The following is a 20,716-nucleotide window of genomic DNA, read 5'->3' as shown; positions in this document are numbered from 1 at the left end:
GGAAAACTCCAAGCACTACTGGCATTATTAGTAAGTCCTTTTGTGTCCAGAAGCAGGATGTTTAAATGTCTTCCCCAACCTGTTAGCTGAACTCTTGGAATAGCAGATCATGCTAATTAGCTCTAATGTGTGTTTTGGTGGTAGGATTATTGATACCAAAGGAAGACATTTTTGCATTAATTTTGCAGCTGATATGGATTTGGCAACTATGCTTATTATAAATTGACAGAAGAAAATAAATAGGAAGGGTTAAAAGGTATTCTATCTTCTGGCTGCATTACGCCTCTGTCTTATTTTTTCTATGCATTATTTTTTCTTTTTTCCTTAGGCACTCTCACTGCCTTTATGTGCTAACTTCAAAACAAAAGTGCGACCACAAGCATCACGGTTCCTTCTGTGCTCATTTCCATAGATACACAAAGAGCATGCCTATAAAACAAAATAGAGATAATGGCTGTAGAAAAGGAACAACCAAGATAGTTTACATGAAGAGAGAATGCATAGTAATGTCAATACATGTTAGTAAACTGAGAACATCCCCTGCTTTCCCTGAAGGATTAGCAGTCAGGATGAAACATCGTGCCATGTTTTTGCTACAGCTGGTAACTGTGCTAATTAGATTAAAGTTTGTCTGCGTTAGTTTAGCCTGGTATGTCATCCACCTATGCCAATTTTCAAGAACAGAACATTTCTAACTGCGGTAGTTCTTGCACGTTTGAAAAATGCCAACGCTCGGTTTTAAAGCATTTGATTTCACAGTTTTTAGGGCACCTTATACACTTCATAATTCATAGCCATCATCCACAAATGTGTGAAATTCAAAGCTGAGGCAGCAGGCAAAGTAAAAGGTCAACCTACAAGACAGAACTGAAGCTATTGATAAAAACTATATTGTAAAAATAAATGAAAGCACAGTGATTGCTGACTTTTGACTCCAATCAGTGTTGTCAGTAGTTCTGGTACTCAGCACTTCTCTTGCACTTCTTATGTTCAAAAAGTTGTACAAGCTTAGGTAATTAGGCTTTGTAAAAGGCTTGTGCAATCTGCTATATGTTACCTTTAATTTGCAGTAGGAGAATAATTGGTAGACAGGTGAAGATTTGGTCTTTCAAATGTGCTTATGTTCCTAATTGTTTTTGTTTTCAGTTTTTGTGACCTACTTTTGATGTCACTTAAAGAAAGAGCTTAGTCTGAATTAATTGTAGATATTCAGACAGAACTGTGGGCAGAGGGAAGCTATGAAGTTTTCTTTAACCCTGCACAGCTCAGTTAATGTATAAAAAGAAATCCCGTGCTGCGGGGATTTCTTCCAGCTTCTGAGAGCTGGGGCACCCCAAAGAAAGGACGCACAAGGAGACGTGTCTGTGGCTTTCTTCTCTCTTATTCTTGATAGTACAGGAAGATATCTGGAGTACAGTGGGGAAGCCAGTGAATCTCAAAAAGGGAGGAAGAAAGAGACAGAGGCTAAACATCCAAAATGTATGTAATGTATGTAAAATACTTTGTTTAATATATATTATGTTTTAAATCATATTTGCTATGATGTGTAGGCAGAAGGAACAAGGGACTACTTTTCACTAGCCACTGTGCAAACACAGAGAATATTTGACCACAAATGCTTACTGCTTTGAGGCGTGGTTTGTAGGGAGGAAAATTACCTTCTCTTATGTCACATGAAAGAATCAGAAGAAAACAGCAAGCTCCCAGATACATGGATAGCCAACATAAACAAATACAGTTAAAAATGAGAAATCACACACAAGCTTTGAATAATCAAACAGGAGAGATATGATGTCCTCATTAACATCAAAATATTGTTGGTAAAGTATTACTGTGTTACACAGTTGTATGCATATTTTAAAAAATCTTTTTTTTTTTAAGATAAAAACGGGAAGTTCAGAGACTGAGATGAAACTAGAATGACTTGAGATTGTACCTAGGATTGAAAAGAAGTGTGTCGAATTGAATATACATACAGGAGGTATTGGGAAGTAATTGTGTGAACAGCGCAATTCGCTGTGAGAACGGTGAAAATTCAAAGCCTAACTTACACTTTTGTGTGAATTCCTACCAATTCCTGGCTTCCAGCCTTGTACATAGACCAAACCTCTAAGAAAGTACTGATGATGAACTGCTTATGATTAGAAATGTTTTTCAAACACAAAAGGTAATGGGCGCTAAATGGATAAGGAAGTGCTGAGCCACTGATTATTGGAGTTGCAAAGTGATAGAAGAACTAGCGACACAACAATGAAGAGGTGGTTATGAAAACTTCTTTCCATAAATTGAATTCACAATGGGCTGGATAGAGTTTGCATAAATAAAAAAATCTGTTTTAGAAACAGAAAAAAATGTTAGGAAGAAACTGAGAAAGAAAGCATAATGAACACTGCATTTACACAAATTATACCTCTTTCTACAGTCTGCTGTTTCTGGATTTAGAGTAAACCCTTTATAGTTCAAAAGTATTATGCTGTGAATTTAAAATAAATGTTGTTATTTTACAAATTATTCACAGCTTTGTTCTTCGATTTTGTTATTATCCATCTCACAATCAGTGTAACAAACTATAGTTGCTCTGTGAGGAAATGTTGAAACCTTTGAAATGACTAAATTACATAGTTCTACAACCTATAAATTCATCTAACGTTGCAGTGATGAATGGTTTTGTGCTAAAAGATTTCTTTAAAATTCTAACAGAAATGATTAATAGTATACAATGCTACTTTAATGAAAACAGGGCAAGAAGCAATATGCTACATGCTAAAGCATTACTGCTTTGGATACAGTGCTGGTGAGGCTGCTTGCAAGTAGTAAATACATTGAAGCAAAGGTTGATTAGGGCACTTCTGGGAGTGATTGCAGACTTGCTGCCATAGAAGAATTATGAAAGATTTTCAAAGGACAAATAGGAGTTAGGCAGCATTTTGCTTTCATGAGTTGGAGATCTGGCTACTACTTTGCCCTGTCTATGTTCCATAAAGTGCTAGTTTTTAATTATCAAAATCATTGCCTTTCAGCATTTTTTTTTCATTTCATTTTCATAAATACATTTTAGCAGATGATAAAATCTATTTACCATTTGTCCCATACAACCCAAGGACAGGAAAAAATTGAGAAGTCTGAGGAGACTGGGGAAGGGCTAATAAGTGTCAGAGCCCTTGTGGTGGGCCCAGCATGACAGACCACTATTGCTGTCCGAGATGTGGCCAGGGAATGAATTGCTGCCCACGTAAATTGTTCTTACCAACCGTTGTTTGCTCTACTTTTTCCTGAGAGATCCCTTACTATCCACCACTATGTGTTACATGTCCAGAAGTGTTTGATCAGACAGTTGTGTATCCTCTTATGTGACAGGAGTGATGGCAATCGTCACATTATGGGACAGGACTTTATATGCATCCAACTTGTTAACAGATGGATGCCTATCCTTCACATGTGATGAGGAATCACCTGTATGTTCACCTTCTCAATGGAAAAGGGATTAAAGAGGTTTTATAAAAGAATCTGCAAGGGGCACTATGGTCCTGAAATGCTGGGTAGTATGGTATTAGCTATCTGAATGAGTACATTTTAAAATCGATTTTAACAGTTCTAAATTCCTGAAAACAGTGACATCTTCACAGGTCTGAAATGCATACTCTGTCAATAAGTAAAAACTTTTCCTCCTTCACCATTTCCATGAACCAAATGCAATCCTTCTCAAGTCGTAAGTAACACCAATATGATTTCAGTGAACTTTCTGAGGCTTAGGTATCATTTCAGGAGTGTACTCTTGGAAGCTCATATATGCTTAAAAATGATAAGACTGAGCAGATGCTTGCTGTTATTTGTCTGAGATGGATTAAGCATCTGTTTAATTAAATTTCTTAATTTGATTTTATAAATTTGTTTTCCATTTGAGCTGAATGATTTTATATGCAAGGGTCTCTTGTATATTGGCAGCAGGCAAAGAAAGTGCTGGAACCTTTTTGTCACTCGTTTTCTCCATTTTGAAGTGAAACTGGATCCTTCCCACTCTAATACTTTTAACATGGATCAAAGAATTTGAAGATACAGGTTAAGTGTGAGATCTGCAGTAGAATCGGGCCATTTAGTCCATGCTAAAAACGGCATAACAGTGAGAGTAGACCTGCCTCAAACAAAATTTAAAGCAAAAGCTTTTTTTCCCATGAGTGCACCCAACCAATCTGGAAGTATTTTTCCTAGGAGTTTTCAAAAGCAATTCTGTTCACAAGTGATTTAGACTTGGTTTAAAGAGAGCTTGTCAGTAGTTGTTTATACAAAGAGAAACAGTTTAGAAAGTACTTTTGGTGAAAGGAAGGGAAATTTAAAGTGAATCACCAGAGCTTGCAGAATAATAATTCCTGATAGGGGAAAAAGGATTCAAAACAGTAAAGCTAACAAAAGCACTCAGATCTAGAGAAGATACCATAATTGAGGAAACCTGGCTGAAAGTACCAAAGCAGCAGGAAAGCTGAATTGATTTTTGGAGCTGTATAATACAAGGAAGGATTGGCAGATATATTATATACTAGAAAATCGCCTGCTGTGCACAAGGAAGAAATGCCTCTTTTATGTATTGTCCTTTGATATTTTTAAGATTATTGATGAGATACTGTTATCCTTCTGGTTGCGATGAATTTCTGTGGATTTGTCTATTACACAAAGCTTTCAGAAGAAGAGCCTAATCCCTTTTACATTATTTGAGTATTTTCTAGAAGAAGATTTAACAAGTCTTTGCACGAAATGTAATTCAAATTAAAATGGAAAAGTATGATGCTCCTTTAAGTTTCCTTTTTTTTTTTTAAATGGCACTGGTAATAAAGAATGGTAATAACTTTAAAATAAATGGAATTACATCTATTATTTATTAACTGAACTAGCTTGGGAAGCTGTTGCCTCCTATTTCTGTATCTTTATCTCAGATAATATAGTGATAGCAGTAAAAGAACTTGCATCATTAAATATTGAACCCACTACAACAAGCAGGTTTTTTAATTCTTACTTTAGCACTGTCATGATTATAAGGTGTTGAGTGCACTTCCTTTCAGGGAAGCCCTTTCGCACACATGTAGGCAAATGGCACGTGCAGGGCTTTCAGTGGGGATCACAGAACACTCGAGGGCTCTGTAAATAGTGGTATTCCACCTTTATAGATGGAAGAAACACAGGCCTATAGGAGACTGTAGTATGCTTGGGAGAACCACACCACTGTATCACCATAGTATAAATGATGACTGTGATACATTATACAGAGGAATTGTAATATTGTTTTCAAAAAGGGAATTAGTTTTAAAGTCAAAAACTGTGGTTAAATACCGCTGTGACTGCATTTTTTTCATGTTATAATAATTTCCTTTGCATTGTGCAACATTTAAAAACACTAAGCTATCAAAAACTGTGTTGTCATCCCAAAGGTGGCACTCTTAAACAAAACTTTGATTTCACTAACTCAGAGCACTGGTGATTCCAGTAAAGATTCAAGGGGAAGAATTTGTGTTACTGAATTACCAATATCATATCAGATCTTGCACATACTTCTTGATGATTTTCTTTCCAAGCCAAGGTCTACGTCAAAGATCAAAGAAATATATATTTTAACATGGGAAATGGTAATGAAAAGTATGCCCTTTACCATTTCAGAAGAGGACTGTAAGAACGTGGGAGAACAGTTCATCTTCCCTACGCATGCTTCTTCCTATACCATAGGGCTGGTGACATGAGGTGATAGTGCTCTAGAAGCGTTGCTCTTGTCTCTTGCAATCTATTTCCATGGTATGTCTCTCTTCTCTCATTTTCTCTCATTCTTTGTGACATTCTTCCTTCATAAGATTCTGGATGTTTGTTTTGTTCTTTTTCTTTATCTACTTCAGGAGTTCATCAGTACCCCCAGTTTAAAATCTGGGGCTATTTTTTGGATATATAATATATACCATGTCTGCCTGATTTTCTTTTGAGAACTGCATCTGTAAATCTGCATCTATATTAGCAGATAATGCAGTTCAATACAAGTAGATTTACAGGCCACATAAGTGCTGAGGACAACATCCTTATTACACCTTGTTTCAAGGAGCTTTAACTCACACACAACCTGGTCTGGCCCCATGCCATGGATGCCCATTAGCAGCTGGAGTACCTGAGGTGTGAGACAGTCTTCTCGTTTGGGTTTGTCTGAAATTGAGCTCACATACTCTTCAGACCACTCCATAATGTGAAGTAAGGCATTTCAAATCAGGACAACAAAGAGATTTGTTTCAAAATCACTCTCTGGATCTGAACTAAAACACAAATGTAGACATGAAACATTTCTGCAAAACATTCTAAATTTGTTTCCAATTTTGCAGCCTAAAAATTCTGATATTTCCACAATGTTTCTATTGGTCAATATTCACTTTCTTCAGCCCACATTTATAATTATCGAATGACTTTTTCTTGGAGCCATTCATAGGTGTATGATATAAGCAAAAGATATTGCTGTTCAGATGTGCTGCCCCTTTTCATTCTCTGCATGCATTTATAAAGAATAGCAGGATACCATGGAATTGTGAAACCCACCTGGGAGAAGTGAACTCCCTAGTCATTGAAGCATTTTTGTGCTCCTTCCAGCTGAAATTAATTCAGCAGAATATAGGGGACCTTGTCCTTTTTGAAACCAAGCACAGCAACAGATTGCTTTGAGAGAGAATAATAAGTCATTTGGGACTTTGTATTTCAGTACACTAATTCTTGTGAATTGATTGTGATATTTATTCAGCGTGATTAACTATTATATTTTCAAGCTTTGTGTTATTTTGGAGAACTTTTTAAAAACTGTTTTCTTTACCTCATAGGGAATCACTCTTCTTTGTCATTAGGGTTATTATATTTTGTTATTATATTTACTGTTGATGTAAACGGTTAAGCAGTATTGTTTTAAAAACAGTAAAATGTTAGGACATTTCTCGTTTTATAATAATAATAACATTCCTCACAATTTTTGGTGATTCTTGTTATTTTTAATCTTCTGTACAGCACTAAAATAAGACTACAGAAGAAATGACCAATATTGATATACATAGTTCAATAAAGCAATATATTAAATTTCTTTTTTTTTTTTTAAAGGTGAAGACTAAAGTCTCTGTATTTTCACAGTCAGCAGTGATGATCTTTCTCCTCTACAAACAAACAAACACACACATTTGATAACTAATTTTAGAGAAGATCATCACTGTCAGTTGTAGATTTCCAGGAATAATTCAGTTTATTGTTGCTTTTTCAATTAGCTACACTATGTAATGATGATATTGAAACAGCTGAAAGCAGGCTTTTTGATGCTGCACAAGCAAAGGCAACCCAGTACCTCATTTACATTCCTGTCCCAGTGTCTGCAGCAGATCTATAAATAGAAGAGGCTACACACAGAAATTTATTATTGCAGCTGATAGCAATTTTCTTTTGCAAAGGTGTCTGGAGGCATTATTCATGAGATTCATTCTGGTAGACTTTCCAGCTGAGATTCTCTCTCCCCAGAACTGCGGGTGGTCAGTTTAGAAATATACTAATCAACTGCTATGCACAGGCTGTCACAAGACTCACTTATTTCCTTCTTTAAAAAAAAAATGCAGCAGTTCTCTCAGAGCGAGATTATTTTCTCTAACCTGATTGCATGGATATTGTAAGCAGTGGGCAAATTTTTAAAAATCATGTTTGTTTCATATATGACCACTGAAATTCCTAATGATTATGCTATTATCAGAAAAAATAAAATGGCTGTGGTTTGACATACCTCACATCATGTCTTCTGCATTCATACCCATGGGCACATGTGACCTTATCAAGTATAAGACATGTTTCTGTTCAATACTGAAGATGTGTAGTAATCACATAAACTGACCTATCTAGCTGTCATCTGATTTCAGATGTAAAACAAGGGGAAAATCCAATAAAGCCTTTAATGAAATGATATTTATACCGAGTGGTAGACAGGAATGCCTTACACTCCATGTATTCCTATCTGATTTTTATTTCCAGACTATATCTGCCACTGTGCTATCCTTGCATACTAAAAAGATACTTCATAAAAACAGAATAGGCACATTCTTACCCCTTGAGACTTATTGGGACTTATTTTTTCCCCTGTCTATTCTAATATTTTTTTCATAGTTGAGAACATAAGATATATGAAAGCAAAGATATTTCCTGTTTATTCTGGTTCAATTTCAATTGAATCACTACTGTAAGTATTCATATTTCAGTTTTCCCTGACTATGTTATCAAGACCTGTAGGTAATACCTGAATGTACAAATGGTTTGCAAAGTAAACTTTGCATATCTTGTTTTTCTTTCTTTCCTTTTTTTTTTTTCTGATACATGATAGAAGAGCTGTTTTTCTTTAGCTGTTACTTTAACCATGTTATGAAAGCAGCAGCACAAATAACTAATGAGACACATCAGAAAAAGTCACGTTTTACCATGAAAGGAAAGCTAAATTAAAATATAAAACAAAAAGGAACCTGTCAACTCAAGTCACCCAGAAAACATTCTGACATCTCCAATGCCAGGTACACAAGAAAACAATAAGGAAGGCAAATACAAAGAAATATATTATGCTCATAAGTCAAATGTCACTGATTTTCTGTGAGAATAAAACCCATCTTTTCTTAAGTATGTTTACATTTTTTGTTTTGTTTTTAATTTAAATTTTCCAGTGATGCAGAAAATTGGTTTTGTGAATGCCCTAAACTCTACTCTGGAAAACTCTGCCAGTTCATGACTTGTGACGAAAATCCATGTGGAAACGGTGCTACATGTTTTCCGAAGTCCAGGCAAGATGCTGTTTGCCTTTGTCCATATGGAAGATCTGGCATCCTCTGCAGTGATGGTAAGAACTGTATGCTTCACCTTTCTTAGAACAATGTTTCTATCATTCACAGAAGTTGTGGTAAGAAACAAGTCAAATACTTGGAAGACACTTTAAGTGACCACTTCCCCACTTTCACTGTTGCCTACAAACACATCCGTGCCCAATGCCCATTCCCAAACAAAGAATGTCTGAGCTGGGCACCTGCTTGGCATGTTGTTTCATAAAACAGGAAGGAAGACAGAAAGGTCATAGAATCATAGAAAAGGTTGGAAGAGACCTCCAAGATCATCTGGTCCAACCATCCCCCTACCACCAATGTTACCCACTAAACCATGTCCCTAAGCACCACGTCCAACCTTTCCTTGAACAGCCCCAGGGACAGTGACTCCAGCACCTCCCTGGGCAACCCCTTCCAATGCCTGACTGCTCTTTCTGAGAAGAAATGTCTCCTAATTTCCAACCTGAACCTCCCCTGGTGCAACTTGAGGCCATTCCCTCTAGTCCTATCACTAGTTACCTGTGAGAGGAGGCTGACCCCAGTTCCCCACACCTTCCTTTCAGGTAGTTGCAGAGAGCTATAAGGTCTCTCCTGAGCCTCCTCTTCTCCAGACTAAACAACCCCAGTTCCCTCAGCCGTGCCTCAGAGGACTTGTGCTCCAAGCCCTTCACCAGCTTCGTAGTCCTTCTCTGGTCATGCTCCAGGGCATCGATGTCCTTGTAGCGAGGGGCCCAAAACTGAGTAGACAAGCCAGGAAATACTGGGTAGTGGCTGAGAAAGATATTTGTCTCAGAGCTTCTTTGGACAAAACATTTTCTCCTGTAGTTTAATTTTGCTGTACCTAGGGAAGCATGACTTTGTACATTTTGTATATAAAAAGATAGTATAACCAGTACTTTCTGGATTGTAAGAATACGACCAGGTGTTACAATTTGATGAATTTCTTAGGTCAGAAAGAAAAACAGAATAAAAATGTAATGACAAGTAATGACTGACAGATCTGCATATAGAAAATAATCCCTGATTCTGAGCTGATTCAGAAGTGCATTTGAAATACTTTTCAAAATTAATATGAGGTAATGTTCAGGTCAGATCAAAAGATTGTGTTGTCTTTTTCATCATATCAAAAATGTTTACCTCTTATCTAAAATTTCAATTAGAAGAAATTTCCACAGTTTCCAGTAGAACATTTAGGTTTCATCCATGTTTTCATCTCACCCCGACACTTCATAGCCAATAGTAAGTGTGTAGGTAAGTGTATAAAATGTATTGGTATTTTTCTGTCTGGGGCATTGGGACTTCATGTACTGGGGTTGGTGTCTGCATATCACTTAGCCCTTGATAGATTTCTTTTCTTCCACACACTTCTCTAATTGGTCTTTGAGCCCATATAAATTTGATGTACAACGTCTTGTGACAAATGGCTCCAGGTGTAAGTGTGTAGCATGTGCAGAAGTACTGCCTTGTATTTGCTTGCATGTGTCAATTGCAATGACACATTGCAGTGTGTCCAATGACCTTAATGTGTCAAGATTTGTGTCAGAACGGATCTTTTAAACTTGTTCCCTATTTTGTGAATGTTCCCTGTTAACCTTATGAGTGCCTTTCCTGATTTCAGGCATCCTCATTATAAAACTCCCAAAATTATTTCTAAAGAAGCCAGATTGTTTTCTTAGTCTTGGTACACCAGCCAGGCTGTATCCAGACTGCCTACTCTGTTCCTTTTCAGTTCTACTGCATCCTTTTTAAGATGAGGGTCCAGAGCTGACCTCAATATTCAAGGTGTGATAATGCCACAGTGGTGTTTGACATTTTTCTGTCAAAAGGACTGTCTTTTCCTTAATCATTTCTTGTATTCTATTTCTTTTTATAAGTATGCTGAGGTTTTCACAAAACCACCTATTAAAACTCCTAAAACTCCTCTTTTTTTGCTGACAGCGAGTTCAGAGCCCACCATTCTGTGTGTCAGGCTAGGACTGTTTCTGTCATCTGCCTCAATTTACTAGGTTCTTCCACAACTCTTTGTAGTCAGCTGTCTCTAGTGTAGACTGAGAGAAAGTACACAAATTCATGAGTTTGGTTAGACTACAAACCTGAAGAATACAAAAGCACAGAAAGGATGATATTTTATTATGTGAAGAGGGAAAACTTTTTCTGGATCATTACTGTAAGAAAGAAAAATAGGGGAGAAAAACCAACTTAGTAGGTCAGAGTATAAATCTTTCAGGGTGAATAAGTCCACGACAAAAAATTATTGAAACATGAAAAATTCTTCCACCAAGCTGTGTCTTAAGAGTTTAGTAGGAATAGAAATAAAGTGAGCACAGATACAAGTCTTGTTAAGATGCTCTGAAAGTTAAAATGAGCTGCAAAAGGTCTTTTTGTCACATAAACTAAAACTGAACAAAGAGGTGAGAAACACAATGCAGTGAATGCTGGGTGCAGCCTTAAGAATAGTGCTAGCAAAACCAAAGCTATACATTTGGTGTGGCATTTGAAGATAATGACAGATTGCCTAATTACAATGGTGGAACAATGTAAATTGCAATAGAAACATAAGCCAATTTTAATTGTTTACTCTAACAAAATGAGTGGCTCAGATAATAAATTTATTAGAAAGAAATGATCCATAAAATTTAAAGACTAGAAGCATGCATATTTAATGAATTTTCTCCTGTTCAAGGCACAGAAATAATATTGTCTTTACTATTAAGATTAGTAACCAAGTTCATGCTACGTTGTGTCAGAAACTGAAGAAAAGCTGTTTCTCCTAGCTACTTATCAAGTAGTTGATGGTCTTCATCAACAGAAATGTTGATGAACCTATCATGTTTAAACCCTAGCATGTTTATTTGTTAGTATGAATATAGCAAATGTACCAAACAGAACTGCAGATTTTATGCCAGCACTGCTGCTCCTTCCTACCAAGAGAAAGTATTTACAAGAGGCAAAGTAAAAGTAACTCAAGATGTTGACAGAGCCACAAATGAGCCCACTGCTACAGGTCTTGCCTGTGCCAGAGCTCAAAGTGCTATCAGTTAAGTCACACTAAGAACAACATAAAACTTTACAGATATGTAAGAGAATATGATAATAAAACTGTTGTCACCATTAGAGGGGAAAAAATGGCATGGGTTAAAAATACATCATTTAACGTGGAATGCACAGCATTCTAAAAGTGAGAAAACTATAGAGCATTGTACAAATGACAAACAAGGCAAAAACTTAAAGATGGAGGGTAACTTCTATTAGACTAACCTGTATAATATGAAGAAGACAGACAAGCTCCTGGGGCTAACAAGGACTTTTCAGTTTCTGAAGGAGATGAAGCATACTGCAATCTAACCAGGCTGGGAACAATTGCTCTGTGTTTATCTTAGTTACATTATACTAGTTCAGAAATCAAGAAAAGCTTTCTAAAAGCATGTCCATTTTTTCCAAATATAAAAATAGTAAGATGCATTATCTGTCACTACACATCTTTCCTTGCTTTTATCACTAGATGACCATGTTACTCTGACTGCAACTTGACTATTATATATTGAAATCTCTCTCATGAAGCCACATACCTAAGGTATAATGGGTCAGTGGGTGGGGGGACAATAATATGGGTAGACATGAACACTAAATTGCAATTACATAAAATCACTAGGCTCCTTTCAAGCTTCTTAATATAAAGGTACCCAGCTCTACTCTCTATCATCAGTTTTAGAAGCATTTCACTCCTGTTTATTTGGGGGATAGGGCTGAATCTAGCAGTCTGGTAGAGGTGAGGCTGCCACAGCTCCATACCCCAGGTCCAACCCATAGCAAGGCACAGCACATGTCCCCAGCTGCACATGCACAGAGAGCACACATATACACTCCACATGGACATATATACCTGTCCAGTCACACAAACCACAGACAGACTCTTGGAGCACTTACACAAAGAGAGCACCAAAGGTCCCATCTTGCTCCCCTCTCTGGCTGAGCACAATGGAGGTCTGCTAGTGAGAAAAAATAGAGAGAGACGGTACCAAGTGGATCCCATCAGTGAGAATAAATAAAGAGATGGTACAAAGTGGATTCTCTCAACAGCTGGGCTCACACCCTCAGTCTGCCCAGTAGCTGCCCCTGGATCCCAGTCTCCCCAGTTGCTGGCACCTGGGTATATGAGCCCCCAAGAGCTGGCTGGGACTCTCCTGTGGTCTCTCCTTTGGGAGAGATACACCTGGATCCCACAATGTGTCCCATGCCCCCAGGCAGCAATCCCCTTCAGTCCTGAAGGTGCTCCAGCATCATGGTTGGTGCCATGCTGGGACACTGGGGCTGAGGCTCTCCTGGGAAAGGGAACAGGGTGCCTGTTCCTCTGGTGCCCAATCTGGGTTTCCACCTGCCTTTGGGCTCTGTGCATCTCTGGGCTTGTGGAGATGGTCCTGTGGTGGGCTGATGGCTCTTGTGATGGGCCACAGGAATCTGGGGCAGGGTGTTAATTGAGTTCCACCACCTGCTGGTGCCTCTGTGCTGTTTTCTGGAGGTGAGCTTTTATCACATAACCTAAGGCTATTGATTTGTGGTGTTAAAAGCCCTCATGAAACAAATTGATGCCTAAAAGAGGATTGTAGTCACTGGAATAGAAAACAGAAAATATTTAGCAATTCACATCACCAATATACAATAATTTGGAACAGAGATGGTGTCTGCATGGGCAGCTTGACTCAGTCTCTGAAGTGACTTAGGTTTTTTAAGCTCTACGTGAAGGGATCTACAGCATTTAAACCGAATCCAGTTATTGATAGTAGGTTTGTGTAAAAGCAGCCAGAATTCAAGCCCTGGTCTGATAAATTTCCTTTTACATTTAATTTAGTAAAAGCTGGCTTACTTTGTGTTTCTTGCAGATTGTAAATGAAAGTGTCTGTATCTTCCTACTCTGGTTTTTAGGATCGCAGTGGTGAATGAAAGTGCTTGTAAATAGTACCATTTCAGACCAAATGAACACACATTCTCCAACAGTGCTAAGAACACTTTCTATTTATGTGAAAAGATTTTTAAAATACCTCATATATATTTATTTTTTTTACTTTTAGAAGTTGGTCAGGAAGACATATCAACAACTCATTATGGAAACAAATGAGGATTAGGTTAGAACTAGAATGGGCTGTCACCTGGAGAAATTTATCATTTCATAAGATCTGATTTAAATGAAAAATTGGAGTCCTTCCTCCACTCAAGGAGAAAGCCTGAGCTCAAACATGTCCTTATCACCATACTTGAACTCTTTTAAAATATAAGAGAATTCTAATTATAAAAATTTAAATATAAATGTGGCCAAATTACTAGGGTTAGTATGAAACACAAGTCAAATATTTTCAGTTAGCCTAAACTATTAAAAATACTTGTCAACTAAACAGAGTTCACCATTCTGGTACATTTAAAAAAAAAAAAGAAAAGAAAAAAAGATCAGTTGCTATTATCTCTGTAATCAGGCTTTTGTTCTTTCTCTCTTTCTCTTGCTAGTGCTCTTGCTCTCTTTCTCTTTCTCTCTCTCTTCTCTCTCTCTTTCTCTTCCTCTTCCTTTTCCTCTTTTTCTTTTCTTTTTCCTTTTCCTTAACACCTTCATCTATGTACAATCTGGGGTCATCCCCTGGCTCATACAGGAGCTTGATATGGTCTGTATAATATGAGGTCCATATGTTTGAAATAAGGTAAGGAATTCAAATATAAAAAACACAGAAATCGTAAAGAGGAAATATCCAGGTGTCACTCTACTGCTGAGTTATGATGGCCTCATAAATGCTTATAAAATACATGAAATAAAAGTGGTTCATTCACCGAGAATGGAAATGAACACCTGGAGTTCTCAACCCTTGATGTGGTTAATTATATATTACACAAGAAATTAGGCCCTTCTGAAAAGCTGTTGGTCATAATAGGAAGCATTTTGCTATGCTTCAGGAGTCAAGGGCAAACACTTTGTTTACACAGAGATAAGTTTAAAAGAAAGAGAAGCATTTCAAAGGAGTGTGCATTGTGAAGATGAGTAATTGTGTAAACTGCAGTCTTTTAGACCAAGTTGCAGAGTTTATTTTAGTTTCACTATATGAAGGTATAGCTGCGACAAGATAAAATAGAATCCTAACTGTGACATTGTGTTTGATGAACACGCACTGAAAAGGGCTGTGCCCAGCATGTATTCACAGCACTCTGTAAGTATGTTCATTGCAACACATTTCTGAGCAACATTTATGGTAATGTTTGCCAGTCCAGAGGGTCTGGCCTGTGTTTTCTGTAGGATGTATTCCCCCATGTATAAAATTCATTTCAAAGTGCTGAAGTGGGAATAGCCACTTGCTCCAAACTCTATGGAGTGAAAATCAGCCTGCAAGTGAAGTGTTCTCTGCAGCTATGTTTGTCACAAAATGTCACCTTCAAAGTTTTTTACATCTGCAGACTAAATTGTGCAGTTCAGTGACAGTGGATGCCCAAGGGGAATTTCCTCAGATAAAAAAAAAATGCCTCACAAGGCTTTTGGTCAGTGGTAAGAGACTTTGGGGAATGCTGATCAGGATTTCTCTTTTTCCCGTTCAAGTGAATTTATTTTCTGGATCATTTGCTTTTATCTGGGCCTTAATTTCCCTCTTTCCTTCCCTCCAAAGTAAGGTATGTCATAAAAATTGTACAAAACACACATACACACAGTCACACGCACACACTTGATGTCAGTGCTATATTACCAGTTTTTCAGATTCATATGTTCATCCTTGAGCAGTGAAATCAGTTTTATTATATCAAATCTCAGCTTCCACTTAGAAGTGAAAAAATTACTACTCCGTAGAGTTACAGAAATAAGCTAAGCTAACAGGGCCCATGGGCTCCGTAACAATACCACATAACTATACCACCAATCCCACAAAACAGATAAAATGAATGCTTGAGATATTTTTCGTGGGGGAGAGCACACACCTGAATTTGCCGTTATGTGGATCACTAACTCCTCATATGGTAGTCTTCCAGACATCACGGTCTTCTACTACACCCTTGAACTCTCAGTTGGCACAGCTCCTTCATGCAGCTCAGGCTACCTTTATCTTTACCTCCTTGCATTTCACAGAGCTTCTGGTAAGGAAAGTTGGTTGATTGTTAAAAAAAACCAGTTCTTTATGTAGAAATAGCAAAACATGTAGAATAAATACCAGGTTAGTTCACTCATCTCACCTCTCCTTCACAAGTTTTGCGGTATCTGTTACCTGTCTGTACAACAAGCCTTCTCTCTCATTTCCACTGTTGGTCCCTGAGTACCTCCCTGTCCTCCCTATCCCTCTGCTTCTTTCCAGGCACAAAGGACAGGGGAGTTGTAGCAGAAAGTTCATCTCCCTTCACCTGTCAGCCAGCAATCCCTGATCTGATACCTTGTAATGTAATGCCATGCACAGAAAGAGGTTCCTGCCTCGGAGGTACCTGCACAGAGGTACCTTCCCTGTGGCAGAGGTCTGCATGCAAATTAGTATTTAAAATCAGCCATTGTGAATATATATTGATTTATAGAAATGGATTTGTAATTTGCTTTGCTTTGTTAAGCCAGCCACTTTCATTAGGAGCATATCTTGTCACTTAAACACCTATCCTTCTTGCTGCCTCCTTAGAAACATGATGAGTAAGAGCACGAACAGACCAGCAGCACTTAAAATATTTTTTGTAAATTCAGCAAAGGAAATATTTTTCACTCTGTTCATCCATATTTCTATGCTCAAGAGCAAGATTTTGTTTACTAAAAGCTGTACTGCAAACCAACAAAAGGAATGGTGTCTGCAGAATTTCATGACGACAAAGGACACATTTCTGAAGACTTTTATACATCTTGGAAGGCTGGAAAATATAATGTTTACCAGTTATTCCCATTTCAATATTGTATGTGAGTTGTTTTTTAGGAGAATTGATTAATACTCATCCCAAAAAGTATATGGCTGCTCATCCTGGAGCCAGGCACTCAGCTGATAACTGTTCAGAGACAGTCAATTATAATGTAAAGAATTGGCTTCTCTGACTGTAATTCTACAGCCTAAAGTCTTCACCTCTTTTTTATCCCATTCATCTGTCTTGTTTTTTACAATGAATTGTAAAGCTGTGGTCGAAGATGTATTGGCAGTGAATGCTGAAAGGAACATTTATTTTAACTCATAACAGAAAATTCAAAGATAATGAAACCATTTTTCTCTTTCTTCCTTGTCACTTTTTTCTCTCCTCTTTGTTAAGATTTTTTTTCAAACTATACTTGCTTTTTTCACCTCCCACTTTTGTATTCACCTCTGATGAGATGTACAGTCCTAGGGAAGTAGGTAGCCAACCGTATTTATATATTTATATAATGGGATAATTTGTCATTATTTGTTTGTGAGGCAATGGGACATATCATACCTTATTACCTGTTTGGTACTGGGAATGCAGAATAGGACAGTGATAAATGGCATAAGACTGACAGAGAGACACAGGACAAGATCAAGGACAAAAAATTTGATAAAAGGCTTCAAGTTCTCTGTCAGAGCTGTTTGTGTTTTAGGCACAGTTAATTTGGAGTGTGGCTTTGCATGGCTCATAAGAATAGCCTTTGGGACACAACTCTGTGCTTTATAACTTCATACTGTATACTGCAAAAGCAAAAGTGTGGGAATCTGGCTTGGATGGTGGCTAGGCAGAAAAAGGAAAATAATAATGGAGCCCACTGGAGACAGCTGTGCCCTCTGCTCTTCCTTCAGCAATAAGTGTTTTTAAAATAACATTTTGAAGGACTGTTTCTCAAGGAAAAGAGGGCTGCAAGATTACACAATTTTCTACCTTGGCTCCATACATTTGTAACGAAAAGAGAGAATAAAAGGAAAAGGTAGAGTTATATTACTTGATATGAATTTGCCAACTACTGTGTTTTTCATATGGTTTTCATGTGGGTTTTTTGTTTGTTTGTTGCATTTTTAAGTTAAAAATATGTAAGAGTATGGCAAAGTAGTGTGTTTAAAATTTAGACTAACGAAGGTCATTGTATGAAAGATATCTCAAAGACTGAACATTTTACACTGATACATATTTACAGTAACCTTTCAGGTTTTGATGTGATTGGATAAAGACCAGTTGATAAATAATACTTAGTGCAGAGAAGAATCATGATTTAAAATGTGGCATAAAACTATAAGCAACCACCCAGAAACAGATAAAACATGGATAAGTATCTCCTGACAAGTTAGATTTATTAGATTAGCCTGAAATGCAAGCTTTTGACTCAGGATTAATTAACATATCTAAATACTTTTTACCCTCCAGAGATCACCGTAGGAAGGACTATTTATGAACACTTGCTGCGTGTACCTGCCTGCTAAAGATAGGGTAGTTAATTGGACACTGCAGCTCACTTTTAGTAGGTGTCAGAATCTGCTCCAACACTGTGGAGAAAACTGTGGGGAACTAAAACAAAATAACTTAAAACGGTTTTCACAAAATATGCCTGTGGGGCTACAGTTGCCTCGTGTGTTATTTCTTCATTTGATGACCACACGCCTTATGTAAGTATAGTGCCATACGGTGGTTGTGCACCACTTTGGGTAGCATCCAGGCACTGCATGTACAGGGGAGAGAACAGACACAGAGGGGAGCAAGGGTGGGATGTGAGGGCTGGTCGACAAGTGCAGGTAGTCCTTCCAAGAGCCAACAGTAAAGGAAGATAGTCTAATTGGGGAATTATTTGAAATTTCCCAAACCTCTCAGTGGGTCTGAGCTCCTCATCCAGAGAAGAGGCCGTGCCCTGCAGCCTGCTGGCCTCTCTAATAACCAAGGTTGCACAAATCTTACGCTTAGCCCAATATTAATGAATGACTGGATTTACTGTCGTTTTGACCTGGGTAATTGTACTACTGATTTTTGTTTGTTTCTGTGCTGCTATTCTGAGATAAATTGTTTATCCTGAAAGCCATTGGTTGGTGGTGTCTGTTACTGTATCCAGAAGCTCTAGCACAGCAGTGATGCCTTAAGCGCCTACATGCTGGATATGTTATTAAGAGTACTTCACAGCCCCAGCAAAATGCATGGTTACACTCAGAACTGGGCAAAAAGGCCATAAAGGGATTTAATTATCATAGAATCATTCAGGTTGGAAAAGACCTCTGAGATCATCTAGTCCCACCTTTAACCTAGTACTGACAAGATGATGAGAGGAGATGTTCATGTAGCCAAAAGATGCAAATTAAGAAAATTATATCTTGTCAGGGATTTTGAAAGGGGCTGGGCTCAGACACCCAGGGGTAAGAAACTGAAAGGCTTAATATGCAAGGAATGCTTAGTGGCTGTTGTGCTCTAGCCTGGAGTTTAGACATCTATACTCAATTCTTTGGTCCACTTCAGCCATTATGTGCCTCTTTGAAAACATAATTTAGTTTCTGAGTGTCCTACAGTTCCTATTCTTTAAAACCAGAACAACAACAACAAAAATTTCCTTATTTCACAGAGAACTATTTCAGAATTTCTAAATCATTCAGCTTTATGGCAACGGATACCAAAAACAAAGGAGATGCAGACTGGGAGGTAGTTGCAGGATACAGAGAAGGTAGGCTTAATCCCACCTAACTTTAGAGACCTATAATACTCTCCTCTGACTTACTGCCCAAGACTGTTTATGTACTTGGTGGGGTCAAATTAGCGTTTTAGAATGCTATTCACCTGACCTATATTAGTGGTGTGTTTTAGAAGAAGCTGCATCCTAAATGTGCTTAATGTTTCTACTGACAAAACATATAACCTGGGGTAGCCAGCTGTTACATCTGCAGCATAGATGCCCTCAAGTGGTCAGATCACTGCCACCCATGGTGTACTTGTGCACATTGCTTTTAACAAGTGGGAGGCTTAGGACTTAGATGTCTCTTTCTTATTGTAAATAAATAATGAATAAAATAGAAATAGGCAAGTAATACTGTGAAATGAAAAAAGTATAACAAATATTAAATGCCAATATGATTTTTTTTTATTGTGACAAAGAAACAATTATTACATACCAGATTTATTTATTTGTTTATTTATTTTTGTAAGAGTGCATAAGTTATGGTGCCATGTAAGCCTTCTCTTTATGGAGAACTTGAAAGTAAAGTGCAATTCTTATACTCAAATAGTGGGTACCCAAAGCGTAGGTAAAATTGCAGTGTAGGTAAGGTTTAAACCAGAATGTTTATCGTGTTTTGGATTGAAGAAAGAGCTCCCATCTTCTTCCCCTGAACAGACGTTCGTTCAGGGTACATCCATGTTAAAGGTCATGGATGTAAGCCATTCATTAAGGGTCCTGTTAGAAATAGCTGTCCTGCCTTCAAGAACTCTTAAGTAATGTGTCACGTTGACATTCTCTGATACATCTTCTTCAGTATGGTCTTCCCCCCTTGCACAGTGTTCTTCAAAACATGTCACTTCTATCTAGGTGTTTCTAACTTGACTATCACTGAGGCATCCATTAGACTCTAAACTGATATTTCTAAGTATTTTAAGCATATTTGACAATGTCTGTCAAGGTTTTGACATTTGATGGCACATGGGTTGCAATTATTCTTGTTTAAATGACCAAAGAGATATGTTCTTTGTTGAGAGTAAGATGTTTGAACCTTTTTTTCTAGGACATGTCAAAACTGCAGTGAATTGAAACTGATATACAGTAATCTAATACGGTTATGCATCAACTTTCTCTATGTTGTGTAGCACCTGGTCAGTGGGAGTACTATCCTCCTAGTGTCCGGGTCTACAACTACAGTTGTAGTTCACTTTGTAAGGCATTCCTTTGTCAATGTTTAAATCCATCTAAATAGGGAGAATTACCTGGCTCCGTGGATGTACATGATAGAAATTACTTTTCCAGTTATAAAGTCAAG

General features: G+C 37.6%; 1 protein-coding gene across 1 annotated transcript in view; it reads left to right on the top strand.

Annotated features, from left to right (window-relative positions):
• EYS (eyes shut homolog) overlaps positions 1 to 20,716 on the top strand; it is a 728,533-nt gene that overhangs the window by 660,898 nt on the left and 46,919 nt on the right. The window contains exon 31 of the mRNA XM_035543068.2: positions 8,691 to 8,863. Coding sequence (XP_035398961.2) covers positions 8,691 to 8,863 — 173 coding nt within the window. The remainder of the gene's footprint in view (positions 1 to 8,690; positions 8,864 to 20,716) is intronic.

This window comes from Cygnus atratus, chromosome 3 (genome assembly GCF_013377495.2).
Source record: "Cygnus atratus isolate AKBS03 ecotype Queensland, Australia chromosome 3, CAtr_DNAZoo_HiC_assembly, whole genome shotgun sequence".
In the NCBI taxonomy this organism is placed as follows: Eukaryota; Metazoa; Chordata; class Aves; order Anseriformes; family Anatidae; genus Cygnus; species Cygnus atratus.
The sequence above is the reverse complement of the archived record's forward strand: the minus strand, read 5'-3'. Positions and strand labels throughout refer to the sequence as shown.